The sequence below is a fragment of the Colius striatus genome, chromosome 17 (assembly GCF_028858725.1).
Source record: "Colius striatus isolate bColStr4 chromosome 17, bColStr4.1.hap1, whole genome shotgun sequence".
NCBI classification, from domain to species: Eukaryota; Metazoa; Chordata; class Aves; order Coliiformes; family Coliidae; genus Colius; species Colius striatus.
The window spans coordinates 6,341,461-6,364,685 of record NC_084775.1 but is presented as its reverse complement, the minus strand read 5'-3'; the positions used below and the strand labels follow the sequence as shown (position 1 = coordinate 6,364,685).

The following is a 23,225-nucleotide window of genomic DNA, read 5'->3' as shown; positions in this document are numbered from 1 at the left end:
GATAGAACTATACTCATGAATCACAAATAGATGACAAAGCTGGTGTGTAACAGACTGAGATGCTACTGAAAAAAATGCTCCTTCTAAATTACCAGACATTCCCTTCTCTAGTCTCCATGCTCCTTCTAGTCTTTGGTTTTCATTTTATTCATGGAAACATAATAGAAGGAAGTCACTGGAAAAGCCCAGTATTTCCCCAGCTGTACCACACGGATGGTAAGAAGCAGGATCTCACATCCTTTTTTTCAAAACAAAGTTCCCTAAATCTGCTTTAGGCAGCTCAGGTGGAACACACAGGAAGGATGTTCTAGTGCTCTTCACACAGCCCAGTTGTAGAGACTCACTTCTGACTGGCTTCCATCTGCAGCAGAGCTGAGAGCGCTGAGGTTCCTTTCTTCCCAATGGGAGGCCCAGACTGCTCCAGAGAGTGGGTGGGAATTGGCCCAGTAATCTGCAAGCCTTTCATGGCAGACCCTTTCTAACGATGGAAAAACAAAAGCACAGACTTCATCAAGCAAAACTTAACTAGTAAGGGAGAACATAACACCACCTCACATCAGCAAGGCTCCATGAGGTAGACATTAAAAAGGGAGTTAAATCACAGCTACAGGAGAAATGGAACAGCCTAGTGTCTTGTGGGGATGCTACTCTCAAAATAAAATGGATGTTGCCTAGGAAAAGGTGGATTTGCTCTGAAATAGATTACCTCATTCAGTGTGTGAATTGGGAGAGTTTGATACACATTAATGAGGTTCCCATCACCCTTGTGAAACTGCTCTTCACCAGGAGTTCACCCATATGGATGTCTTTGCACAATCTTTTTCCTAAGTCTGTAGCACACACTCAATCAAGCTAGAAGTTACCAACTTAACTGCCTCACAGATTCCACTTTATCCATGATCTGCATCACAGGGTGCAATGTGTTGGGCCAACCATACCTACAGCACAAAGCAATGCACATTTGCAAAGAGGCATCAGGCTTGTGGTATGAGAAGATCAGCTGAGGAAGCAACAGTAGCAACAGGCTAAGGTACAGCTACCCTGTGCAGAAGAGCTTGGCTTCTCACTGAGTGAGCAAACTGTTCTGGTCCTGGCACCAGCCACAGCAGCATGAGGTACCCATTCCAGGTCAATGCAATTAGTTCAGGACCAGCAAGGTGTTACCGAGGCCATGCTGTAAGACAGCTGAAGCAGCACGTTGGTCAGCACAGTGCTTTATGTACAGATGACCCACACGTGTGCCCCTCAGTTTGCCTGGGCCCGCCTCAGGTCTCTCTGCCCACATATTGGATGGCCCAGACACAAGCCAGGCTCAGCTTCAACCCCAGCTCAAGGCTGACTCACGCGGATCATCCGGTCGGAGCGATGGCGGCGCCGGATGCGGTTCAGGCCCTCCACGAAGCGGATGAAGCCATCGAGGAGCTGCCACTCCTCCTCGTCAGAGCGCGGCCTGTCGCCGTACACGTCGCAGTGAGCCTCCCCCTCCGAGATGCGCTTCGTGGCGCTGATGCAGGCGGGCAGCAGCAGGAAGCGGGTCCTCCAGAACTTCAGCGACTCGATAAGGCTGAAGGAACACGGAAGACAGAACAGAGCTGAGCTGAGCTCCCTGTGAAGGGCCTGACAGTAAGCAAAATACACCTGTCTGCTGGAGAGTTCAGCGAGTACAGTGACAATCCCCTTCTGCTGTGCCCGAGTGAGGACGAGCAGAAACACACAGGAAGGGCCAGCAATAGGAGTATCACTTGGAAGTATTCAAACACTGATATGCAGAAGAGAAAACAAGGCCACCTCCAGAGCAATTGCATTACAGGTATATTTTCATTTCTGCAAAAGACATTCTACAAAGGCTTGTTCTCTGAATATGTGAAAAGGGAATTTTCAAGGTACACATCCCAGTAGGAGGCATTTTGATTGACATCTGAAATGAAACAAAGATAAAAACTGGTTTTCTAGAGAGAAGGTATCAAAAAGGCTATTGATACTAGGGGAGATACTTCACTTTGCTAATAAGAAGCTCTGTTCTACATAGCCTAGGAGTTTGGCTGGAGTCAAGCTGAGCCAAAGACTCGAGCAAACCTCTACCAGCTTCAAACTAAATGGAAGTTTTGAGTCAGATCCAGAAATGACTAAGAAGCCAAGAAAAGCATCTGTGTGGTACAAAATGCCATCGTATTTATTTGCATTTGTAACAGCAAAAAAAAGAAACAGTTCATGTTGAATTTTGTGATCAAGACTTTGTATCAAAGGTCAGATAATACAACAGCAACACAGTGTATGATTCCTACAAGGCAGCAGCTGCTAGCCAGTGAAAGCAGGGCAGCTACTCTCGCTGGAGTTCTGAGCATTTGTGGGTCAAACTGGAAGAAATTTTAGGTCAAAAAGGAAAAGAGGCAATGAGGACACAGAACAGTCTGGATGGAAAAGGAGATCTCACCTGAAATCCTCAGAGCCAGCAGAACAGATATACTGATCCAAGTAATTCCACTTGTACTCTTCCAGTCTCTCATGGGAAAATTCCACCCAGCAAGAGACAAATTCAGAGTCTGAGTGTGAGGGGCACAAGCTGTAAGTGTAGTTTATCTGTGCAGATTCATATGGATACCTAAAAGAGCAAACACAAACATTAATCTCAGCAGCATTTATAGCAGTGCTTCTCTCTCTTCTCCTGAAGAGAAGGAAGATTCTACAGTATGTTCTTTCAAGCAAGTACAGCTGGAAAAGCATGTTCACCTGAACATGGGGAGCAAAGTGCTGAACCAGAGAGATACTCACTTTGGCAGGTATCGAGTCACAGTAATAATTTTGTCTTTCAGTGTTACTTTGTGGAAGGTACGGCCCATACTCAGCCAGTACTGATCTTCTTCCTCAGGTCGGTTTCTTGATACAAGACCTAATTGTAAAAAGCAACACACGCCCCCTTCAGCTTACTGCAATAGTCAGAACTTTGTCAACAAACTGTCTCTACAGAGAGTCGAGAACTGGGAGCAAAGGTTTTCATATTAATCACCACCAAGAAAAAAAGAAAGAATAAAACCAACAGAGAGCTTCAGTGAGCACCTCTGCCTAATTCCTAGAGGTTACTGGGATTGGCAGAAAGAGAAAGATAAAAGACTGAATTGTCTACCCAAAGTCACTCACCTCGACTGTACAGGGGGCTGCTGCTGAGCGGGGGCGGCACAGCCGCGGGTGGCTTCTGCGGCTTGGGCTGCACAATGATCTGATAGCCCTGCATGAGCCGTTGGCAAATGAACTCCTCAAACACCTGCTGGGCTGTCATCTGCACTCCCTCCTCATCTCTCCTGAACACAAAGGTTAAGGACACTAGAATAAAGAAGCTGACCATACACCTATTCTTAGCTCTGCCCTTCCCAGTGGCGGATTTCTGCCTGCCCTGGCTCTGTGCAAGTGGAGCCCTCTGCCTGCAAACAACAACCTGCACAAATAGGAGACAAAAATGGGTACCTTTCCATTTTAAACAGCTGATGCTTATCTGTCTGGTACTACTCAGTAATGCCTTTGAAAGCAGTTTTGCAACTAGTAACCAATTTGCTTACAACAGTTGTTAAACTTCCAATAAATCCACCCATGATCCCTTTTACAGCATTTTGCAGAGAACCTCAGTGCAGTTTGCAAATGTTCAGCAGAGCTCAGAACTGCAACTGTGCAGGAGAGCTCTGCCCTCTCCCAGAGCAGGAAGTCTAGAGCAGAGGGAGGTTAAAAGATACATCACTATGGCATCTTACAACTCCTTCTGCTCTGAACTTCACCTTTCTGCCGTGGAGGGACATTTCACGTTCCCGTTTCTTCATTCATTCTCTTTCCTATGTATTTCAATGACTCTAACTTCATTTTTGTTTTGTTCCCATAAAGCACTAACATAAACAGATCATTCTGATGTTTTGTAAGTTGTGGAAAGTTTGAAAAAGGCTTAAGAAGATGAGATAGTTTCAAAAAAATCCCCAACCAACCCTATTAAAGAACAGTTACAGGAGACCTTTGAAACAAGTTGAGAAGTTCTATTTATCCCACTCACACTATTTTCTACCAACACTTTTTAATCTAAATATCCCTGAATGTGAGGATAAGTGTCTTAATCACCACGTGTACACAGGCATTCTCCCATGTGATGTTTCCAAAACACTCGGTAGAAAACAGATTAACACAGGTGACAGCTTGAGGCTGATTGTTTTGATTGAAGCACAACAGAACAGAAGAGAGACCTAAAATTTTGTATGCAACCAATTTCTAACATAAAATCTACAGGACACAAGAGTGCCAGATGGCAACATCAGAAAGGGTGTGGAGTTATCACTGAGAAGAGAAAAAAAAATCAAAGTATTCTGCTGCTAACTATCTTAGTCATTCATCTTTCTCTTGTACAGCCTCCAAAGTGTTCCTCTTCCATCAGCTGCACCTCCTGCACTCGGATTCAATGCGAGTCACTGTACAGAGAAGGTGCTGCCCAAACCTGTCCATGTCAGCCTCGGGGAGCAGATCATAGCAACCCTCGGTGTAATCGTTCTGCAGGCTCTGGCGGTCAGGGAAGTAATCCGTGGTGAGAGGGAGACAGGCCGGGGTAGTGAGGGATTTCCAGTCCACTCCAACTGTACAACAGAAGCCTGGCACTACGGGGGGAGCAGACAGCGTCAGAACTGCCTCGTTGTATCATTGGGGGCGGCAGACAATGGGGGCATATATGGTCACCCATGAAAAAAACAGGGTGGAGAGGAAGATGAAAGAAATGCGTGAAGAGGAAGGTTAGAAAGAATGAGGGACAAAAACAGAGTTGGCATAAAGACAAGAGGGACAAAAAGGGGGTGGAATGGGGAGGGAAAAGGAAAGTAGGACAGGAAGAAGGGAGGGAGAGAAAGAGACAGAGTTTGTTAAACAATGCAGTGCACATGCTGATTCAATCCCATCATGCAAATGGCATTCCAAGTTAATACATTTAATTTTCTGCTGATTGAAAGCTAGAGCTGATATAGCCACCGCCCCTCCACAATTACAGCAAGTCAGATGCAGTTACTCATTATTAATAAACCAGATCAACATTCCAAGTTCAAACAAGAAAATCAGAGTTTCGCATCCCAGACAACTACAGAGAGAGCTGGGAATGAGGAGAGAAAGAATGACAGACCAGCCTCTTTCTGTAACAGTACAACAGCAGAAAAAGGGAGTATTTCTACAGTTATAAAACCAGAAGAAAGATCCAGAAGGGTGGGAAGACCAGAAAAATAGTAACTTGGAAAGAAAGCCTTCCCCACACCCTTTCTAGTTATGTTGCAGTTTTGAGATTACAGAGATCTAAAACTGGACATTAAAAAGCAAAAGCTAACTAAACTATACAAATCCTCAGCTCACTGCCACACTACATTCTAACCTGCCTGAGACAACTATAGCAAGGCACTTGGCCAGCTTCTAATTCACAGCCTCTTGTGGCAGAGATCTTACAGACAGAATGGTGTTTTACTATAAAAATGTTAACACTAATGGCAGGAACACTGCCCAGGGAAGTAACACAGGACAGACTGTTACACAGGAAATGTTTTCTGAGGCAGCCACACACTTGTTTCTGCGTTAGATCAGGACAGGTATCTTTCATAAACAGTACCAAACTCAGAAACTGACTGTACTACTTCTGCTTCAGTCACTTGGTGCCAAGCAAACTTTTCACACTGAGAGGCTGGTAAGAGTTCATCAGCTTTTTGCATAACAGTGTCTGGTATTCTTAAGAGATACAAAACTGTAATCACAGTGAGACACACAGCACAGGGAAAACCTGCAAATGACTGCAGGGCAAAATAAACTACTGTCAAAAGCCAAGCAGGCTCCTCAGTTTCATGCCTACCACCTCCTGCTGCCTCTATATATGTACTTGCCCTTTCCCCCCCTTACTTCCCAGCTATAAAAACTCTTTTTCAAACCTTTCTCCTGCTTACTTGGATCTGCAGAGTTAGAGACAGCATCTTCCAAGGAATCCTTGTTCTGAGTTTTGAGGTTCATCCCTACAAGAAGGAAATATGTATTTTACTTTAAGCAATTCTGCACTTCACTTCCACTTCAAACAAAAACAAATCAAAAGCATGCAAATGTTTTAAGAATATGGCATTTCTCTCCTTGGACAGAACTCAGGGTTCTGCACAGAAGAAATACACACAAGGCCAACTAATGAAGGAAAAAAGAAGACCTATTGGATTAAATTTGGACATCTCATTCAAAGTGTTCAGTAGCTAAAACACAAGCAAAATCAACCTCCCCAAAACACTGAAACACACTGTGAAAAGCAGATGTCATATAAAAGCAAGCAACAAAAAAGAGTCACCTGTAATCACTTAGCTTGCTCATCTCAAGGTCTCAGCAGCTAAGTACTTTTAAACACATTCAGTTTCCAAATCAGAATCTTTTTTATTGGTTTTCTCATTTTATGAACAAGGGATAAGTTAAGAGGAACAGTTTCATAGAACATGGGAGCAGCAAGAAAGGAAACTGTAAGAGACTTTCATCTGATGGAAGACAGGAACCCATATAGAGGATTCTAATTGTCTAAGACTTTACAGAGTCTAAGTAATCTATGAAAATCACAATGCAGACTTACTCCAATTCCAAGACTTTTAGGCATAAATTACCAGTACACATATTGCCTCTTTGCCAAGGGGCAGAAGAACTTTTGATTAGGTCTTGAGACTATATTTTTTCTCACCTTTTTTTGTTCTAAGCGGCCTATTAACCCAGAAAACAGATACTGAAGCTACAGCTCAGTGAACACTAAGCCAACGTCATGCTGTGGTACCTCCTCGACCATTTCTTCCTAGTGCCCATATCAGATCAGATTAGTATTTGGGTAGTTACAGTGAAACAATCCATACAGAAAGAAAACCCCAGTTATTCTTCATCTGGGTCAGCTCCCTGAGCTGGTTCACCATGTAGCTGCTGCAGCACGTAAGAAGAAACAAGCAGCTAAAGAGACAAGAAAAACTGCTGGCTTAAAAGGCATTTATCAAAATACAAATCTCAGGAAGCCTCCAAAAGATTAAAAGGAACCACTTTTATAGAATTAGGTTATGAAAATTTATCCAGGGAATTGATATCAACATGATAGTTGTCACTCTAAACAGCATTTACTAAGAGAAAGGATGGTTATCTGCTTCCATGATGATGCCAGTAAAACGGTAAAGCAGCTGGCTGAAACTGGCACTCATCTTTCACTCACTCCGCTGACGCCATCTGCCCTCGAGTTCGGGAATTGCAACAGGATTTATTCGCACTGCTCACCATCTACCATCTGCTGGGCAACAGAGACAACACACCGAACGTCCATGGAAATAGATGGACTCGTTTTTCACTGTGAAGCCCACGTTGCACAAAACGTGCTGCGAGCAGCAGAACAGAACCAGACTCCTGACTTCCAGATTTTTGGAAGCTTCACCTCAGAGGTGACTCAAACCATAAGGGAGAAAGGTTAGTCATATCCCTGAGTCCCAGTTACAGATGGCTGAGGGCATTTCATCAGGGAAGGGGCTTGTAATGACTGGCATGAGGACAGACACAGATTAACTTCCACCACACACACGATTTACATCCAATCTACAGACACAAAGGACTCCTATGGAACACAAGCATCTTTATTGCCAGGAGAGGCAGTTCTGCAATTGCAATAGCAAAGTCTATCTGGAGGATAGGAAAAAAAAAAGTAAAGCAAGAAAATGAAACACATCCAAGGTGAAATTAACAGAATGGAACAGAAAAACAAAACAAACAAAACTAGTTTTAGTATGACTGCATGACCACAAGACAAGAGAGACAGAAGAAAAAGAAGCCTGCTAACTTCTTCATGGCTCCTCAAGGTACGAGCACAGGGGAAACTGGAATTGTTGTTGTCTAAATGTAACTCTAAGTGGGGTTTTAAATAATTTTTAAATTGGTCTTGAAAAAATTAATTCTTGAGTGCTATATATAGGCTCTAATCCTTTGCACTGCTAACAGGGCAGGGCCTTCTCTCCCAGGCTCTGCTCTGCCCCACCACTGCTTTCTTACCTGCACTGCTGCTGCCAGCCACACTGTTCGAGTATTCCTCTGCTCCTGTGAAGCTCAGGAAGGAGACATTTTCACCTGCATGCCGAGAGCTGATGTGCCTGGAGGAAAACAAACCAGCCTGTATTATACAACCTTTCCTCACTCTTGCCATTCCTTGCTTTTAGCAACAGCTGGTCTAACACATGACAGGTAACCAGCCTGCAGGTCTCAGCTGGGCCACACTCAGCAATGTCTGTGGAGATGACACCAGGCACCACACAGAAGGCTGTAGCAATATTCCCTATCTGTCCATACTGTTTGTTCTGCCTCTAACAATAACCAGTGCACTGTTTTTGCAGGACAGTAGAGAACCAGCTACTCATACACCTCCCAGAAGAGAAAGAAAGCTTAGTTCTTTACAGACTTGATTTCATGGTATATAAAGCCAATACTCCAGACTGAGCAAATTGCTCTGGATGAGCACATCATCCACAGAGGCATCAAAGCGGTCCAGAAAAAGAATGGTCAAGAATATGACACAGGAGATTGGTGTTAGTGACAAGATACTTTAGCACACTAGGATGTGCTTTTAAAGTAACAGAAAGGCAATTTTTATTTTTCCATTAGAACTAGTGAACAAAGTTGGTGAGGATAACGTTATGCAACACAGAAAGAGATCAGAGTATTCTAAAGGAATGGAACAACACATTATTTAAGATCAGAACCTATGACTGCCTTACTGCAGCAAATACAAACTCCTAAGGAAAAGGGATGTTCATGCAAAACCCACACAGATTGATCCTGATGACCTCACCTGCCAGTTGCCTCATGATAAGCCAGCTCCAGCAGCTCAGCAGAGGAGTGTGTCAGATCCTGCTGCCCGCTGCCCTGCATTTCTGCCATGTTCTGACGGGTCTGGTGGTGGATCTGGATAGCTTCTCCTGATGGACCTACACAGTCACAGTTGGATCATTAATCACATCTGTACCCTCCTCTTACCAAAACAGGCAATACTAACTAGTGGAAATTAAGAAAGCACGTTTATGAAGTCTTCAAACCTCTGGCATCTTCTCTGAAGCCAGTCAAGCAGAGCACTATTTTAAACATTTTAGAGGGCCTACTTAACAAAGATGAGAACAACTCAGCATCTGAAAGTCAGCTCAAATTACAGCTACGACTCCCTTCAACAGCCTCCACACTATAAGACTGCTCCATGGTACGTGATGCTGCAAGTTTGCCAACAGTAACGCTTTCAAACAGGGGGTCTCTGCTTTATCAGCCCTACAGGCTTAGCCCCGCCTGTAACAGTACAGTGTGCTGCAAGACGCCAGAGCTCACACTGGCCGCTGCCGTGTTGGTGACCCACCGACGGGGAAGGTGTGCATCCAGCGGCGGCGGTTGGACGTCAGCTTCATGGGCATGCGGGACGGGGCGAAGGGGTTGATGAGCGCGCGCTGCGGCACCAGCCCCCCCGGCCGCACGCGCAGCAGCGACTCCGCGCTGCCCACGTGGAAGCGCCCCGGCGCGCTCGAGTCGCGCTGCTGAGACTCCAGCATGTTCTCCAGGGCATCTGTAAAACACAACGTCGGTGTGAGGGCACGTGGAGCCCAGGAAGGGGAGGAACTGCTCGTGGCGCTAAAGATCCCCCTGGGCAAGTGGGAATAAGGAGAGACAAGCAGCAGACACGGAGAAGCTGAATCCAGGCTACAAGTTACAAGGTAAATGAGAATCCAAGCAGCAAAGAGCATTGTTTCTTCTGCCATTACAGCATTGCTGTATACTGTGTCACTCTGTGCTAAATAAAGACACAAAGAAACCAGTTGCTAAGTCAACTACTAACAATTACTCAGAGCTTTGAGAATTCCCAAAAGACACACCAGAAACTCCAGGATCAGCACCAAAGCAATGACAGTAGCTGCAACCGAGCAACAAAGACCTTTTTTGAAACACTCAGATTTGACCATTGAAATAAGGGATTACTTCCAGAAGACATGGGACACGGCCCTAGCAAGCTGGCAGTCACTACTATTCAAGGTAGAACAAAAGTGCAGTTATTTAGAACTAGGACAGAGAAACAAACCAGACAACAAAGCAGCAATTATTCTGTTCAACAAGTGGCAATCCCACAGAGAAGGAAAGGTCTCATTCACCACCCTACACTGCTGACTAGAACAGGTGAAAACCCTCAGTCACTCTCTTCCCTCACTGATAGTCTTGCTCCACACACATCCACGCTCAGTGGCACACCTTCAGCTGGGTCACAAGACTGTCCTTCAAACTACAGGAGCAACAGAAATACATGCACACACACAAAAGGTGTGTATATTAACTGACAGCAAGGGAAAACATGAAAGGTAAATGCAATGTGAAGCACATTGTGACACAGCAGTTCCACCCCAGTAAATCCAGTACATTTGGTATTAGCTTTGGTACATTTATATCTAGTAAATACAATTCAAGTAACAGAGTAAATTTGGTACCCATTGTCATACAGCATCACAAAAAGAACCCCAAAAATTTAGAGCTTTCAGTGACAGAATTTGACAGAAGATCAAACAATTGCAGGAAGAAGTCAATTTACCCAGAAATGAGTTGGGTTTGTGGAAGGTACCACACCCTAAGAACAAAATTCAATTAGAAGGAAAAAGGGAGAGCACCAGCACTGCCAGCACACTGAGAGAGTTCATCTGTGTGTCGTCTAAAGGAAGGATCCAGAAAGTGACTTCTAAGGACAACTAAGCCCCATGGAGGTAAGTTATAAGCAGGGTCCCCCAGGGCTTACTAAGGCCGACTCTCATTTGACAGATTATAGGTGACCTGGATAATAAAAAGTTACTTGTACATGTCCACATTTGCAGGCAGGCACAGGAGAATAGTCACACATTAAAGAAGACAATAGACAAGGGAAAAGAGCAAATCAGTGTCAGGACACTTCTATTTAGGACAACTGGAAAAAAAAAGAGCAATGCAATTGGACAAAGGTAACAAAGGCAGAATGCACACCTGGGGAAAAGGAGTGCCAAGAATGGCAATGTAAGCACTATCTCCCCTGTGCTGGCCTGGCACAGGCCAACACAAACTTCCATCCCCTCTCCCCTCTCTCACCACCTCAAGTACATTCCCATCTGCCTCAGGCTGACCTCTGGTACTGGTATAGCCCAAAGAGCTGCTGACTTCACACTGGTGCAGATGAGGCCGTGGGATCATGAGAATGTTGGAGATCTTGCCCAGGGAGCTGTCATCAGAAGCCTGGCTCCTCACCTCCTCGGGGGGCAGCGTGCGGCTCTGCAGGGACGGGCTGCACGACACATCGTAGGAACTGGAGCTTTTCCTGGTACGACTCTCTCTCTCCCTCACAGACCTGCTGAAAATCATTAGGTATATTTAGTGATATGAAAAAGAGATTAATTCCTGGGTTATCACAGGACTTGAACAGGCCCAAGTCATGTAAGAGATACCAGCTGTGGTGCAGAAGATACTAGGAAACCACTTGGAATTATTAACGGCATTAAACTGTACTGGCATCCTCCAGCATGGATTTCTACGAGCTGCTTGTATTAACAACTGAGTCCACAGGCACAGCTCCCTTACATTTATGCAATATTACTGAAAGAAGGAAAGCAAAAAAAATAATTTCAGAACAAGTTCATCAGCCCCATATTCTTTAAAAAGCACTAAAACATGTTAGTTGTTCAATGAATTTAGCCAGGATCTGAGAATAATTAGCCCTTCTTCTCAGACAAAAGGCCATGACATGGAATATTTGAGAATCTGCACTCAGCTCTTCTGTTTCTTCTCTCATTTGAAGAGGTATCATTTTCAGGGACAATTTTCCATCACTTGACATTCAGCACCAATTACTAAGTGCACCAAACTATTGCTGTTTCCTCTTGGAAGGTCTACTGTGCAAGTACTTTCTTACCAGCTTGCAAAACCTGCTGGGAATTCAGCAACAAAGACAAGTTCCATTCTACTTCAGACAAAAGTAACGAAGTAAGGAAAAATATACTTATGCCTTTTCCTAGACCCCATACACTGTCTTAGAAATAAAGTACCAGACAACCAGCCATAAATACTTACCACAGACAGAACTTCTTGTTCAACTGTAAGCACATGGAGCTTAATTTTCCTTGTATTTCTCAAAGCACTTTATGCATCAAGAAATACATCATAATATGGCTACTCTAGAACTAGTACCCTCACGAGGCTCTTACCTGAAAGTGGTACAGCGCTGGGCTCTGGATGGGCCTGGCAGTCTGAACACCTGGGCATCGTAGCCATCATAATCCACCTGGATAGGCAGGGCATTCTCAGCATCTTTTGGACCTCCTAATGCTGAAATAGTAATCATATAGCACTAGAATCTCTTTCAAGAATGCTAAAGATCTGCAAGTTAGAAGTATCCAGCTCTCTCCACTATGCACCTATTCCAAAAGAAATCATATAGCCCTGTGAGCAAAACAGCTGGAGCTGGTCCATTATCAAAGCCACTACCTCTGAGGGATGCTGAGGCCCTAATATGTTTCCCCTGTATATCCAAGATATTAAATTAATAATCAACAAATCAATCCCTCAAGTTCCCTCATGAGGGAATTGCACATTTTATAGCCTCACACATAGAATGTCCACCAGCCTGAAACAACGGGGTATCAGAAGAACACAGGCTTCTCCCACTGTAGGTCTGTGGCGATATCACTGACAATATCCCAAGCCAGTGAATGCCCTCCTGTCCTGCTCCCATCAACAGCACTGCAAGCACACCAGCCTGACACCATCTGCTCCTCCAGCTAGGTGACAAGCAGTCAGGACAGAAACTCACCCCTCCACATTAGTTATTTGCCAAGAAGGCAACTACCACGTGCACACTGACATCCTGGGAACTATCTGGGTTTGATGGTTTTCTGCAACAACTGTCCCTTCCCATATCTCACCAGTAGTGTTTTTGCTGAAGTGTCATTGGCTTACTACAGCTGTCTGCTAGTTTGGGAGTCAGTGGGACAGATCATTCTAGAAGAGAATTACTCACAGGCATCACGGTTACTTTTTGCTTTCTCAGTCGGTGGCTGGAGAGTCCAACAAAGGAAACGTGGAATGACAACAAAAAAGATAAACAAAAGAGAGCAAGAGAAGAGAGAAGGCAGTCAGTATGTTCTCAGGACATATCTGCCCAGTGTGATCAAGCATAGAGACTTAAATTTTATCCTGCTGACTCAGCAAGGCAGCCAGACCACTTCAGAAGCATTAAATACTGATACCCATTCACAAATTTGTGTAAGAAACACATCTTCGTCAACACTTCTCTCCCTCTCCACAGAGTTCTTCATTACAGAATGGAACTCTAATTTTTATGGCAGCTAAAACATTCCTCACCTAGTTTCAACCTAGAAGTCAAAGACCTACAAACTAGCCCTTATTCACAATCCCTGCAACAATCATGATGGCTTTGCTTTCACTGCCTTTACACTGAAACTTACAGCTGTTGGAACACTTGCTAGGAAGATTCTCATGCTTGGCTGAGAAAAAGTATTTGACAAGCAAGTAAGAAGAAAAGATAAATGAGAAAAACACATACTTTCCTTCCTGCCAGCTTGATCCGTGGGGTGAAGCTGTTACACAGGAGCTGGCTTTTGGATGTATAGAAGCTGAAAGGAAAAACAGGGTGGTTCAGTTATTAAAGAACTGAACATAGCTGGTTACCTACACAGCAAATAGCCTGTGAACTACTATGGCACAGAATATTTAACAGAAAGCAGAAAGGAAACCTACCATGTCCTGCAGTGAAGCAATGAGCCTCGGTGTTTCCTGCAACCATTCCAACCATTACCCGTGTTACCCACACGTTCTCTACCTGTAACTGTTCACTAATAACCAATCTAGTTGAAATTACTATATTTTTTGTTTAGCTTCCTGGCTTCCTTTGAGCATAGCTAAAGGCTAAAACTAAGTTAGCTGGAAAGAGAGCTCAAGATCAAGATCTTTTCCTCTGCCAATCACCTGTCATCTCTGAAATGTTGCATTAATGCCCAGAGTTCTGCAAGACTATTGTAATATATGTCTTTGCTTCACAGGGAGAGCAGGGGAAGTAAATAATAAAAGAAGAAAGAGAATTCAACAGATTATAAAGAGAAAGGTAAAGTAGAAGAGTTTAGCAAAGGCTGAGAGAGCTCACTTACCTGTGGTTTATCCAGTGTGGAATATTGTAGTCATCACCCAATCTGGAGTCTCCAGGACCGCAGCGATTGTGGAGCTGTAAGAGTAATTCAGAGCATAGTCATTATTTGTGTCCACCATGTTGTAGGAGCAGACAGAAAGGAAAAGCAGCACGTGTTACCTTAAAGAGTGGTACAGCATGCAGTGGTTGTTCTCCCATGCATACCAAATCCACTCCTATCCCTGTAAACAAAGAACAGCAGATTTCAGCTACCCATCAAGCAGGACTGATGTGCTAAGCCAAAAAAGGTCATCAATTTGAGCTGAAGGCTCCATTTGAATTCACATCAGATTTTAAGATGCAATGATGCTGAAAATGGTAGTTAACAGTCCAGTAGTACGGTTACAAACCAACAGAGTCAGTGGGGATCTAATGAATGCTTCTTCTAAAGTCATGCAAGATTATCCTTTAAGAGGAAAGTCTGACATGAACAGATGAAGTTCTCTATCACAAACAAAAGAAATGAAACGCAAGTTCTCTGTAAATGTGCCCACTTCAACATGAATTTGCAGACACAAATCTTCCAGCTGCAGCCTTCTTCCCAGAGTACACAGGTTACAACAGATACCCTTTCAGAGCAAGAAAAGGCTGGAGCTCTTCCAAATCTGTCTGCCTTCCCACAGACTGCAGAGGATGGCAAGTGATTTACCGTTGTCTATCATCCGCTGCTTGGTTAGGATCATGAGCAGCCGATCGACCTCGAAGACGCCGACACCAGGAGTGATCACCACAGACATCTGCCCCGTGCGGTCGAAGTTCCGGTTGATGTAGTGCTTGTCAAACACTGAGGGAAAGGATCAGGGAATACTTGACAAGAAAAAATATGCTGGATATTTTTTTTTCACCAAAAGACATGACTGTTAACAGTGGTATTAATTTCCCACCGTGCACATGCAGGCACGAGAGGGCTTGTATATAACCTCACCCAATCAGTAAATGTTAATACAGAGAGAGGAGTTAGGGCAGAAGACAAGAAAAGATGGGAACCACATAGGTAAAGGAGTATTTTTTAATATGCTTAATGTTTCCTTTATAACATCTCAAATAAACCAATCCAAAAGTAACAAACATTCCAAAACCAACAAACAAGTCCAAAAAAAATCCCACAACAAGATCAAGTCTATTATTAATAATTTTAATTAACATCCTGTGCTCAATCCCATGGGAGCAACACGACAACCATTAAGATGACAAAAATGACACCTAATACACAGAATTGGCTAAAAGCAGATCTTTGGAGAGCCTTTCCAGCCCATTACATCCATTTCTCTGCTAAAAAAAAACGATGGATTAGCTTCACCTAAATCACATTTCACCTAACTTGATTCTGAAATGCTTCTGTAATTTGAAATTTTAACTTCTACTCCAAGAGATTCTCCTACAGATACACAGTTAGAAGAAAAAGCTTCACCCTAACAAGGCCCTGTACATGGTTCCTGAAACCTGAAATGCTCAATACTCAATTATTTGAGAGCCACTGGTTTCCCAGAGACACACAAGACAATTTCTTCTGAAGCTGAAAATAGTAATTTAAGCACCTAATATAATACACTCCTGCTCTTCAAAGTGTTAAGGAAAAGGTAACAGGAGTTTGCTCCCATTTATTGGTCACTGCTTTAATGGTTCTCCCATACATTTCTGTCCATTGTTCATAACTTACCATTGAAAGAAAGATTTATGGCCTCCAGGTAGTTCCCTTGTGCTGAGGTAGAATTGTAACCTGGAGGAAAACCCTCTGGACAAATGTTCAGAAGGAAAAAAAGGAAAAAAAAAATCTATATAGAGCACCTTTTTTAAAAAACAAACAAACAAACAACAAAACACCACAAAATACAACTGTACTTGCAGTAAATCCTACCACTCCAACACATTACAGACAAAATTGTTCTACCTCACAGAAAGATCCGAGCAAAATAGCCTAGCCAGAGGTGCACCAAGCAGCACACCACCAGACTCCAACTGAAACTACAGAGTTTACAGATAACATTAAAAAAAGAAGAGAGAGAAAAAGGTAAAAGCATTGGAAAGGAGGACTCTTGTACCTGCTTGCTCTAGTCGTACCAGCACAGGATACTGGATGAAAAGCTTTTTAATGGTCACCAGCAATGAGGTCCATTCTTCTCGTCTCTCATTCTGAACTACAACTCTAGAGAGAGAACAACTTAATGAGGGTCAAGGAAGGAAGCTATGAAAGGAAACAAGAAGAGGTGAACAAAACTATAGAAAAAGGAATGCACAAAAAGGTGAGCCTTTCTCCCTTCTGCTATGCAGCATGTTAGAACTGCTGCATACTTGTAGCAATCACTAAGGTGTAGATGCACACACAGAAGTGGGCACATCCCCAGCCAGAATAATCTCTTGCTTGAAAATAGGTGCCAAATATCTAATGTCCAATAGCATCCCTGTTCTGCAAAGCAGTAAAATCACTAACAAGTCCAAGTCCATAATCAAATGACAGTTTTGACAACTTCACCTGTTGTGACCATCAGCCAAAGAACTCCAGTACCTAACTGGAATCACTGACGGTTTCAGCAACAGCACAGTTTGTTCTTCAGCTACTCAAGAATACTAAGAACTGAAAAACAACCAAGCCTTATGCAAAAACTACTCCCAGCACCACAGACCTTTTGTGTTTCCTGGCAAATTCAATAAAGCACAGACATCACGATGTCGGCATGCCCACGGAACACTGCCTCAGCAAAGACAGGAGTGCACTAACAGATAGAATGGGGGCTACTCCTCGTTTGCTGATAGTTTCAGACACAGATGTTTTCCCACTGTCTCAGTTCCTTGCAAATCCCCCTCATGGGTTCCACATACACTGTGGGACAAGAGGTGAAAGCACTGGGAGCAACACATACTTGTAAAAGTCTTCGTAAAATCTCCCCTCGTGATCCTGTTGGATTGATGCACGATGTGCTTCGGGAAACTCATCTGAAGCAGAAGAAAAAGCACACGTTACTCTATCCTGTTGTATAGAAGGATTCAGCTTTTGCAGTAAGGAGTTATTTCCATTATTCACAGGAAAAAATCAAAACCAAACAGTTTGAAAGATCCCAGATCTCCTACATAATATTACATTTGCTTGAAAGCCAATATGACAGCTCGAGTATGTTGAGGAACATCTGCCATACACTCTTTCTGTAAGGGTTCCACTGCAACACCTTCAAAAGAATGGCCAGGTATCCACTGTGCTTGGTGGGGAATACTTTGAACATAGGCATAAAAAAGGAAGGGGAAAAAGTCACTGGCAGCCTGTGACCAACTTTCAAGAGAGGAGGAGAGAGGTTTAAAAATAGAAACACGGAAATACAGAATTTACATACCGATAGATTTTGCTTCGTAAAATGTTCTCGAAAACAGAACCACTGTCACTTCATGGCTGCAATTCTTCTCCTGTTCAAGAACACATTAAAAACAAAACCTTAAGGGTCACAATCAGTATGAAACTGTGGATATACACCTATAATAACACTCTCTTTCTCCTCACACCTGGGACCAAAGGAAACAAGAAAAAGGCAGACTGCTGTACTAATATATCTGCACATGTACTGCATATGCCTTTATGAAACAATGTAACAGTCTGTCCTGTAGATTCTGTGCTACACCACAATTACCAAGAGCACCCTCCACTAGTCTCTCTACAGAAACTCCTCTCTGTAGTTGCCAAGATACAGTATTTTAGTTTAAAAATAAAGATGGTTAACTCCACTTGTTTACACATACCCAGGGCAATTTGATATCCCTGTTACTGCTTACAGAGATGCCGCTAACAGTTCCAGAGAAAGAGAAAGTTAAGTCTCCAACCAAACAGTTCCAGTGCTAACACATGCAGTGGAATTGATCTGTAAAGTGCACAGTGGCCAGCACACTGGGCAACCCCTTGAAAGGAGAAGCCTGAAAAGCACCGTGAGCCCTGGCATGGCTCAGGCTATCATCCAACGGGGTACAGCGCTACTAAAAGCAAACCAGGCATTTCACAGACATGTCAGGCAGGGCTCCCAGTAACTCCTCAGCAGACAAAAAGCACAAAGGAAATGAGACAAATCTCTTGGGCACACTCCTGCTTTCCTTGACATTCAGAACCATCACGAGCTGGACTATACACAGATGTCAGGTGTTTAAGACTTCAGGCTCTTTTGCCTTGCCTAGCCATTCTTTCCATTTAGGCTGCAGATTTTATATCTGCCTTTTCTGAGTACTTAGTGGAAATCTGCTGCAGGGCTGCTAAGAGCAGTTGTATCTGGCTCTGAGCCAGGTCCTGCACCGAGGCAGGAAACAGCTTTGGGTCGTTCAATCATAAGAGGTAGTTAGTCTTTGGCTGAATTTGAAGCAATTTGCTCTCAAGAACCTTGCACCTTGTCAGCAGCCCACAGACTACAACAGAAAGAGAGCAGCACTAAACAGATTACACACTGTAACTGGGGAATATTTGGAACTGAGTCATGGAACAAATAAAATTGTGTAAAATGCACTTGTGCCCTATTGCACAAGCACAAACAACCAAATCACACATTTAGTGACTTTAGTCCAGTCAGAGCCTCCACACAAAGAAATCCTGTGATACAAACACAGCAGATATGACAGATCAGTGCTGGGGACCCTTGCCACATGTTTGATTTGATGCAAACCTGTAGTAACCACTCTCTGATGCCCAGGAGCCACATCTCACAGCCCTGCAAATCTTAGCACTGCCTGACACAACCTGGTCTTCCTCAGGCTGGCACACCAATGGCCTCATTGACTTGTCTTTTCAGAACAGGATGAACACAATCAGCTATTTACCTTCCACTTTGTGAAGAGGTCAGCAAGGAAGCCATTCACAGCTTTCTCAAAGTATAGGTCCCCTGAAAAGTAAACACCTCCAAAGCATCAAACAACAGCAGGTACTTCAACAGCGGGGTATATTTAACCCCAAGATTGTAGGATTGTTTTTTATTAGAATCAGAGCAGCTATGTGCATAACAAATGCTAATATCACCAAAGCAAAGATGATCAAATGATTAAAAAGCACAACCATGTTTCAGAGGATGTAAACAAGACTCATACTGTCAAAAAGGTCTGATCTTTAAATCCATCTTTGCAACACATTCGTGGCATGCTGGGAAAGCATCTGTACCATCTTTCAGGCATAGTATGCACAACTGACTCCCTGCTCAGTTTTGAATAGGTGCCCAATTACATATGCCTAAACACATGGTCAAAGGAAATGGTAAGAGCTTTGCTAAAGAATTAAGCCAGAAAAAAAACAGGACAATGACGCAGATAAGTGACTCATTCTTAATGCCCAAAGCTTTACCACCTCTAGCTGACTCTAGTTGTCTTAAACCAGAGTTTTTGCTTCTCACTAAAGTCAAGAGAAATCTAAAACATCTTTGCACAGGACTTTCATACATTTCTGGTTTATGGATTCACACAGACTTCCACCTGCTCTCATCACCAAACATGTCCATATCCACAGAAAACCTTTCCAATGTCCATAGTCAGGTGGTCCCCCTGATTCCTTGACCGTGATAATGGTACCCAGGCCCTACAGGGAAATGATGGAATACCCAGGAGACAGAAAACCACAGCACTGCAAGTAAGGACCTAAGAAGGCACTATAGTACACACCACAGCACTGCCTATGCCAAAGAGGGGGAGATTTTAGCTTTTCAGTAGTGGCCAAAATAAATAGCAGTGGCAGTTTTCTAGCAGTGGCAGAAAGGACAGATGCTACCATCCACATTCATCATCAGGCAGGTCAGTTAACTACACACCATAAATATCAAAATCCCACATTTCACAGCTCATCTGGATAAAAATATAAACCATGGCAGACGTGGAGCGGAAGACAACCTGCAGAGGAAGAAAAGATCTTATTTAAAACAAGGCATGCTCACTAAAAGGGCCAAATGCATCAGTTAACTACAGAGCAACTCATACAACTGTGCCCACTGCACCACAAGAATTTCCCCTCTAACAGCATTTCAGCTGCTCAAGTAACTCCTAGCGCTGCCAGCGCAGAAGAGTTGAAGTTTAACTATTCATTCTCATTGATCTCTTGCCATTCTTCACCTTAAAACACAGCCAATTCAAATGACCCACACAAATCTGCAAACAAGACAGAATGATAAGAAACCCATCAAACAAAGGAAGGCAAAAGCTTCCTTTCTCCTGATCCCCGAAATCTTACCCGAGTGTCCTCACTGATGTAGCCACAAGTGACTTTCTCACTCTTTACCCACAGTTCACCTGCCTGTGCCCTGGAAGAAACAGAGTGCAGAGTATTTGCTACACAGAGTGAATAGGAATGTATATAAAAAAAACATTATTTGAGTAAATCAGGGATGTACCAAAATCTGCATTCAAGGACTTGAACACAGAGCAATTTATTTGGTTAAAACCTGGCCTTTAACCCAAAAGATACAAACAGCCATTTCCCCTGTATCTGCACATTTCCTTGTCCCTTTGTCATTTCAATAGCAACTGAAGTAACTCTCATCTGATGTACTGATACATCTTGGGAAGGAGGGAAAATATTGTAAGAGGTAAAAGGAAAATATTTGGCATTCACTGGTAGCAAGTGTGGCCAGCTGTCCTACTATAAGTTTCTTCCACCCCAAATCAGATAGAAGCCTCCCCTCACCTCTGTGGTGGGGACAGAAATCTGTAGATGAATAAAAGAACAATAAAACACAAAGGATTTTTCAGAGAAGATTCCCCAGTTGGATACTCTGTGTCCACAATCACAAGTAACAGAGAGCCCTCAGAGAGGCACTGACCTGATACCTGCAAATTCAACTTTCTGGGTGACATATGCACATGTGCTGACCTAAGAAAGAATAATCACAGGTGTTAAAAGAACAGCAGGCTCAGAGTTGGCAGATCAATTCACAAAAAAAACATTCACCCTCAAACACCTGACTTCTGCCATAACAATCACAAAAAACACTGAGCATATTTACTACTATCTCAGCCTACAGAATGAGATGCAGAAACTAAATGTTCTAATAGTCAATTACAAAGTGGTACTCTGAGAGAGGAGATACTTTCACATACCTCTACTTGAAAGCATTTGGATTCAATTCCTTTGAAATGTAGTAAATCATTAAAATCAGAACAGAAGAAAAAGCCTCTCAACAGCATTTTCAGTGCCCAAAGCAGTAATTAACATTACAATAATGGAGTATGAAATGATGGGATCATTTTCTCTGCCACACTTGTACACCCATTTCTCCACCTCTGACATGCCCCTTACAGCGTAAGTTCCTTGGGAGCTGCTGACACTGGCCTTGCCCTCAGTTTTCTGTATTTTGTAAAATGCTTATTTTCTTTCATAGCAAGCAAAGAAAAAGGTACATAATCCCCTCCATCCTACAAATGAGGACAGCAGAGACCTTACCAAGCTTTTCTTCAGTCGCCACATATCCCCGCGCCCTATGTACTGATCTTTAAAGGTGAGCTCCACCAAGTCCAAGGTCACCTCCTGGAAAATGGAATTAAAACAGTGCTTAAATTTTACTGGTTGTTTCTAAGTAGCAACTTTCAATCTGTGTGATAAGAAACAAGTGTTACAGGGAAGGTTGTGCTAAAGCAAGTCAATACTCCTGACAGACGCAAGATACAAGGGCAGTCCCACTAGAATAACTGTCACAGTTGGGTATGTACCTGGAACTACTGTGAGCTGCAAGGCACTGCACAATGTGACCAGGAAAAGGCCAAGGACTCAATCTGTGCTACAAGTCTCATTGCAAACTGGAAGCACATGCAAAACAAATCAGTCCCATTGTTCATGACACTCCAGAAGCCTCATTTCCTGCAGAGTTTTGTCCAGTGCTGAAGGTAAGCCCTCACGAAAGCTCCTTTGCTAGTTGAGACATCTCTAAGAGAATCCTCTCTTACAAGGCTCTCTGGTGTCAAATAATGCAAATCCATCTCATAGCTCTTCTTTTCACTTACTGTTTCTCCACACTCTGCCTGGTTATGCTGAATTTCTGAAATCTAAAAATAGATAGAAAAAGCTTGCAAAGTCACACACCTTTGGGTCAACCACATTGACATGGACATCCTGGTACGGCCGCAGTCGGAACACTTGTGCAACTGTCTGATCCACACTTATCGTTTCTGCCACAAAAATAAGAAAGGATGACAGAGAAGTGAACATCCCCAAAAGGTTCCAAGTGGTTTAAGAGTAAAAAAGCCAAGACAGTGAGACTGTCATGAAACATTTGGGGCCTCAGTAAAAGACAACTGCTTCTTTCAGCTATGGCCCAATTTAAGCCATTAAATCAAAGCAGGCAAAATAAACTCAAAAGTTGAGTCTGAATCAATTAGTGCAAGAAGAAAAGGTAAAAAGATAGTCAGAGAATGCAGAAACAAAACATTCAGGCTAGAAAGCCAACTTTCTTTTAACCATATCCCATATTACTCAACCAAAAGCAGGTTTAAAATTGGCTATCCATTTTCTGGTAAATGATAATCCTTCCATTCCTAAACAGACAAAGCACTGGTTTGCTTACAAATTCAAAATGCATGCATTAATCAACCACAGGTACAGACCAATCACACACTCTTTGTCTATGATTTTACAAAGCACTCTATGGGTCTAGAGCTTTACCTTTCTGCAAATCTTCTTTCAGTGACTTGACTTGTAGAAGCAAGGGACTAGCATGCCAAAAAGAAAAAAGGCAGATAAATTGAGATACCAACATTCTACTCTGGTGAATCACTGTCTCAGAACTCTTTAGCAACATGGAGCATGGGATAAGCTGAAGAGAAACGTTCATATTTTCTAGAAAGCTTCATACATCATCCTCTCTGCCTATCACTCTTGTCTTGTTCTTTACACCTTACATAATTGTAAGGTACTCTAGGGAAAGACAATACTCTAAATAGGAAAGCAAGTCACACAGGAAATTCTCAGAACCTCCTACAACTATACTGCTACTTTTCATATGGGGGCTGCAGGACAAAGAGCTTCACATACAAAGGTTTATGGTTTTTAAAATTGGTCAAGAGG

General features: G+C 43.1%; 1 protein-coding gene across 12 annotated transcripts in view; it reads right to left on the bottom strand.

Moving 5' to 3' along the window:
- Nucleotides 1–23,225, bottom strand: part of DEPDC5 (DEP domain containing 5, GATOR1 subcomplex subunit) — a 42,799-nt gene that overhangs the window by 16,858 nt on the left and 2,716 nt on the right. For 6 of the 12 annotated variants that reach the window (XM_062009569.1, XM_062009574.1, XM_062009575.1 and 3 more), the window contains exons 4-31: nt 22,824–22,870; nt 22,245–22,330; nt 21,609–21,692; nt 20,989–21,038; nt 20,400–20,469; nt 19,984–20,062; nt 19,010–19,071; nt 17,551–17,620; nt 17,086–17,158; nt 16,267–16,370; nt 15,885–15,959; nt 14,874–15,008; nt 14,345–14,406; nt 14,187–14,260; nt 13,586–13,655; nt 13,040–13,076; nt 12,228–12,348; nt 11,154–11,377; nt 9,380–9,583; nt 8,828–8,963; nt 8,035–8,132; nt 5,940–6,005; nt 4,469–4,652; nt 3,139–3,299; nt 2,773–2,890; nt 2,435–2,602; nt 1,345–1,564; nt 345–478 (exon numbers count right to left, since the gene is read on the bottom strand). In XM_062009569.1, coding sequence (XP_061865553.1) covers nt 345–478; nt 1,345–1,564; nt 2,435–2,602; nt 2,773–2,890; nt 3,139–3,299; nt 4,469–4,652; nt 5,940–6,005; nt 8,035–8,132; nt 8,828–8,963; nt 9,380–9,583; nt 11,154–11,377; nt 12,228–12,348; nt 13,040–13,076; nt 13,586–13,655; nt 14,187–14,260; nt 14,345–14,406; nt 14,874–15,008; nt 15,885–15,959; nt 16,267–16,370; nt 17,086–17,158; nt 17,551–17,620; nt 19,010–19,071; nt 19,984–20,062; nt 20,400–20,469; nt 20,989–21,038; nt 21,609–21,692; nt 22,245–22,330; nt 22,824–22,870 — 3,012 coding nt within the window. The remainder of the gene's footprint in view (nt 1–344; nt 479–1,344; nt 1,565–2,434; nt 2,603–2,772; nt 2,891–3,138; nt 3,300–4,468; nt 4,653–5,939; nt 6,006–8,034; nt 8,133–8,827; nt 8,964–9,379; nt 9,584–11,153; nt 11,378–12,227; nt 12,349–13,039; nt 13,077–13,585; nt 13,656–14,186; nt 14,261–14,344; nt 14,407–14,873; nt 15,009–15,884; nt 15,960–16,266; nt 16,371–17,085; nt 17,159–17,550; nt 17,621–19,009; nt 19,072–19,983; nt 20,063–20,399; nt 20,470–20,988; nt 21,039–21,608; nt 21,693–22,244; nt 22,331–22,823; nt 22,871–23,225) is intronic. The other 6 variants (XM_062009571.1, XM_062009577.1, XM_062009570.1 and 3 more) reach the window with 3 other exon arrangements.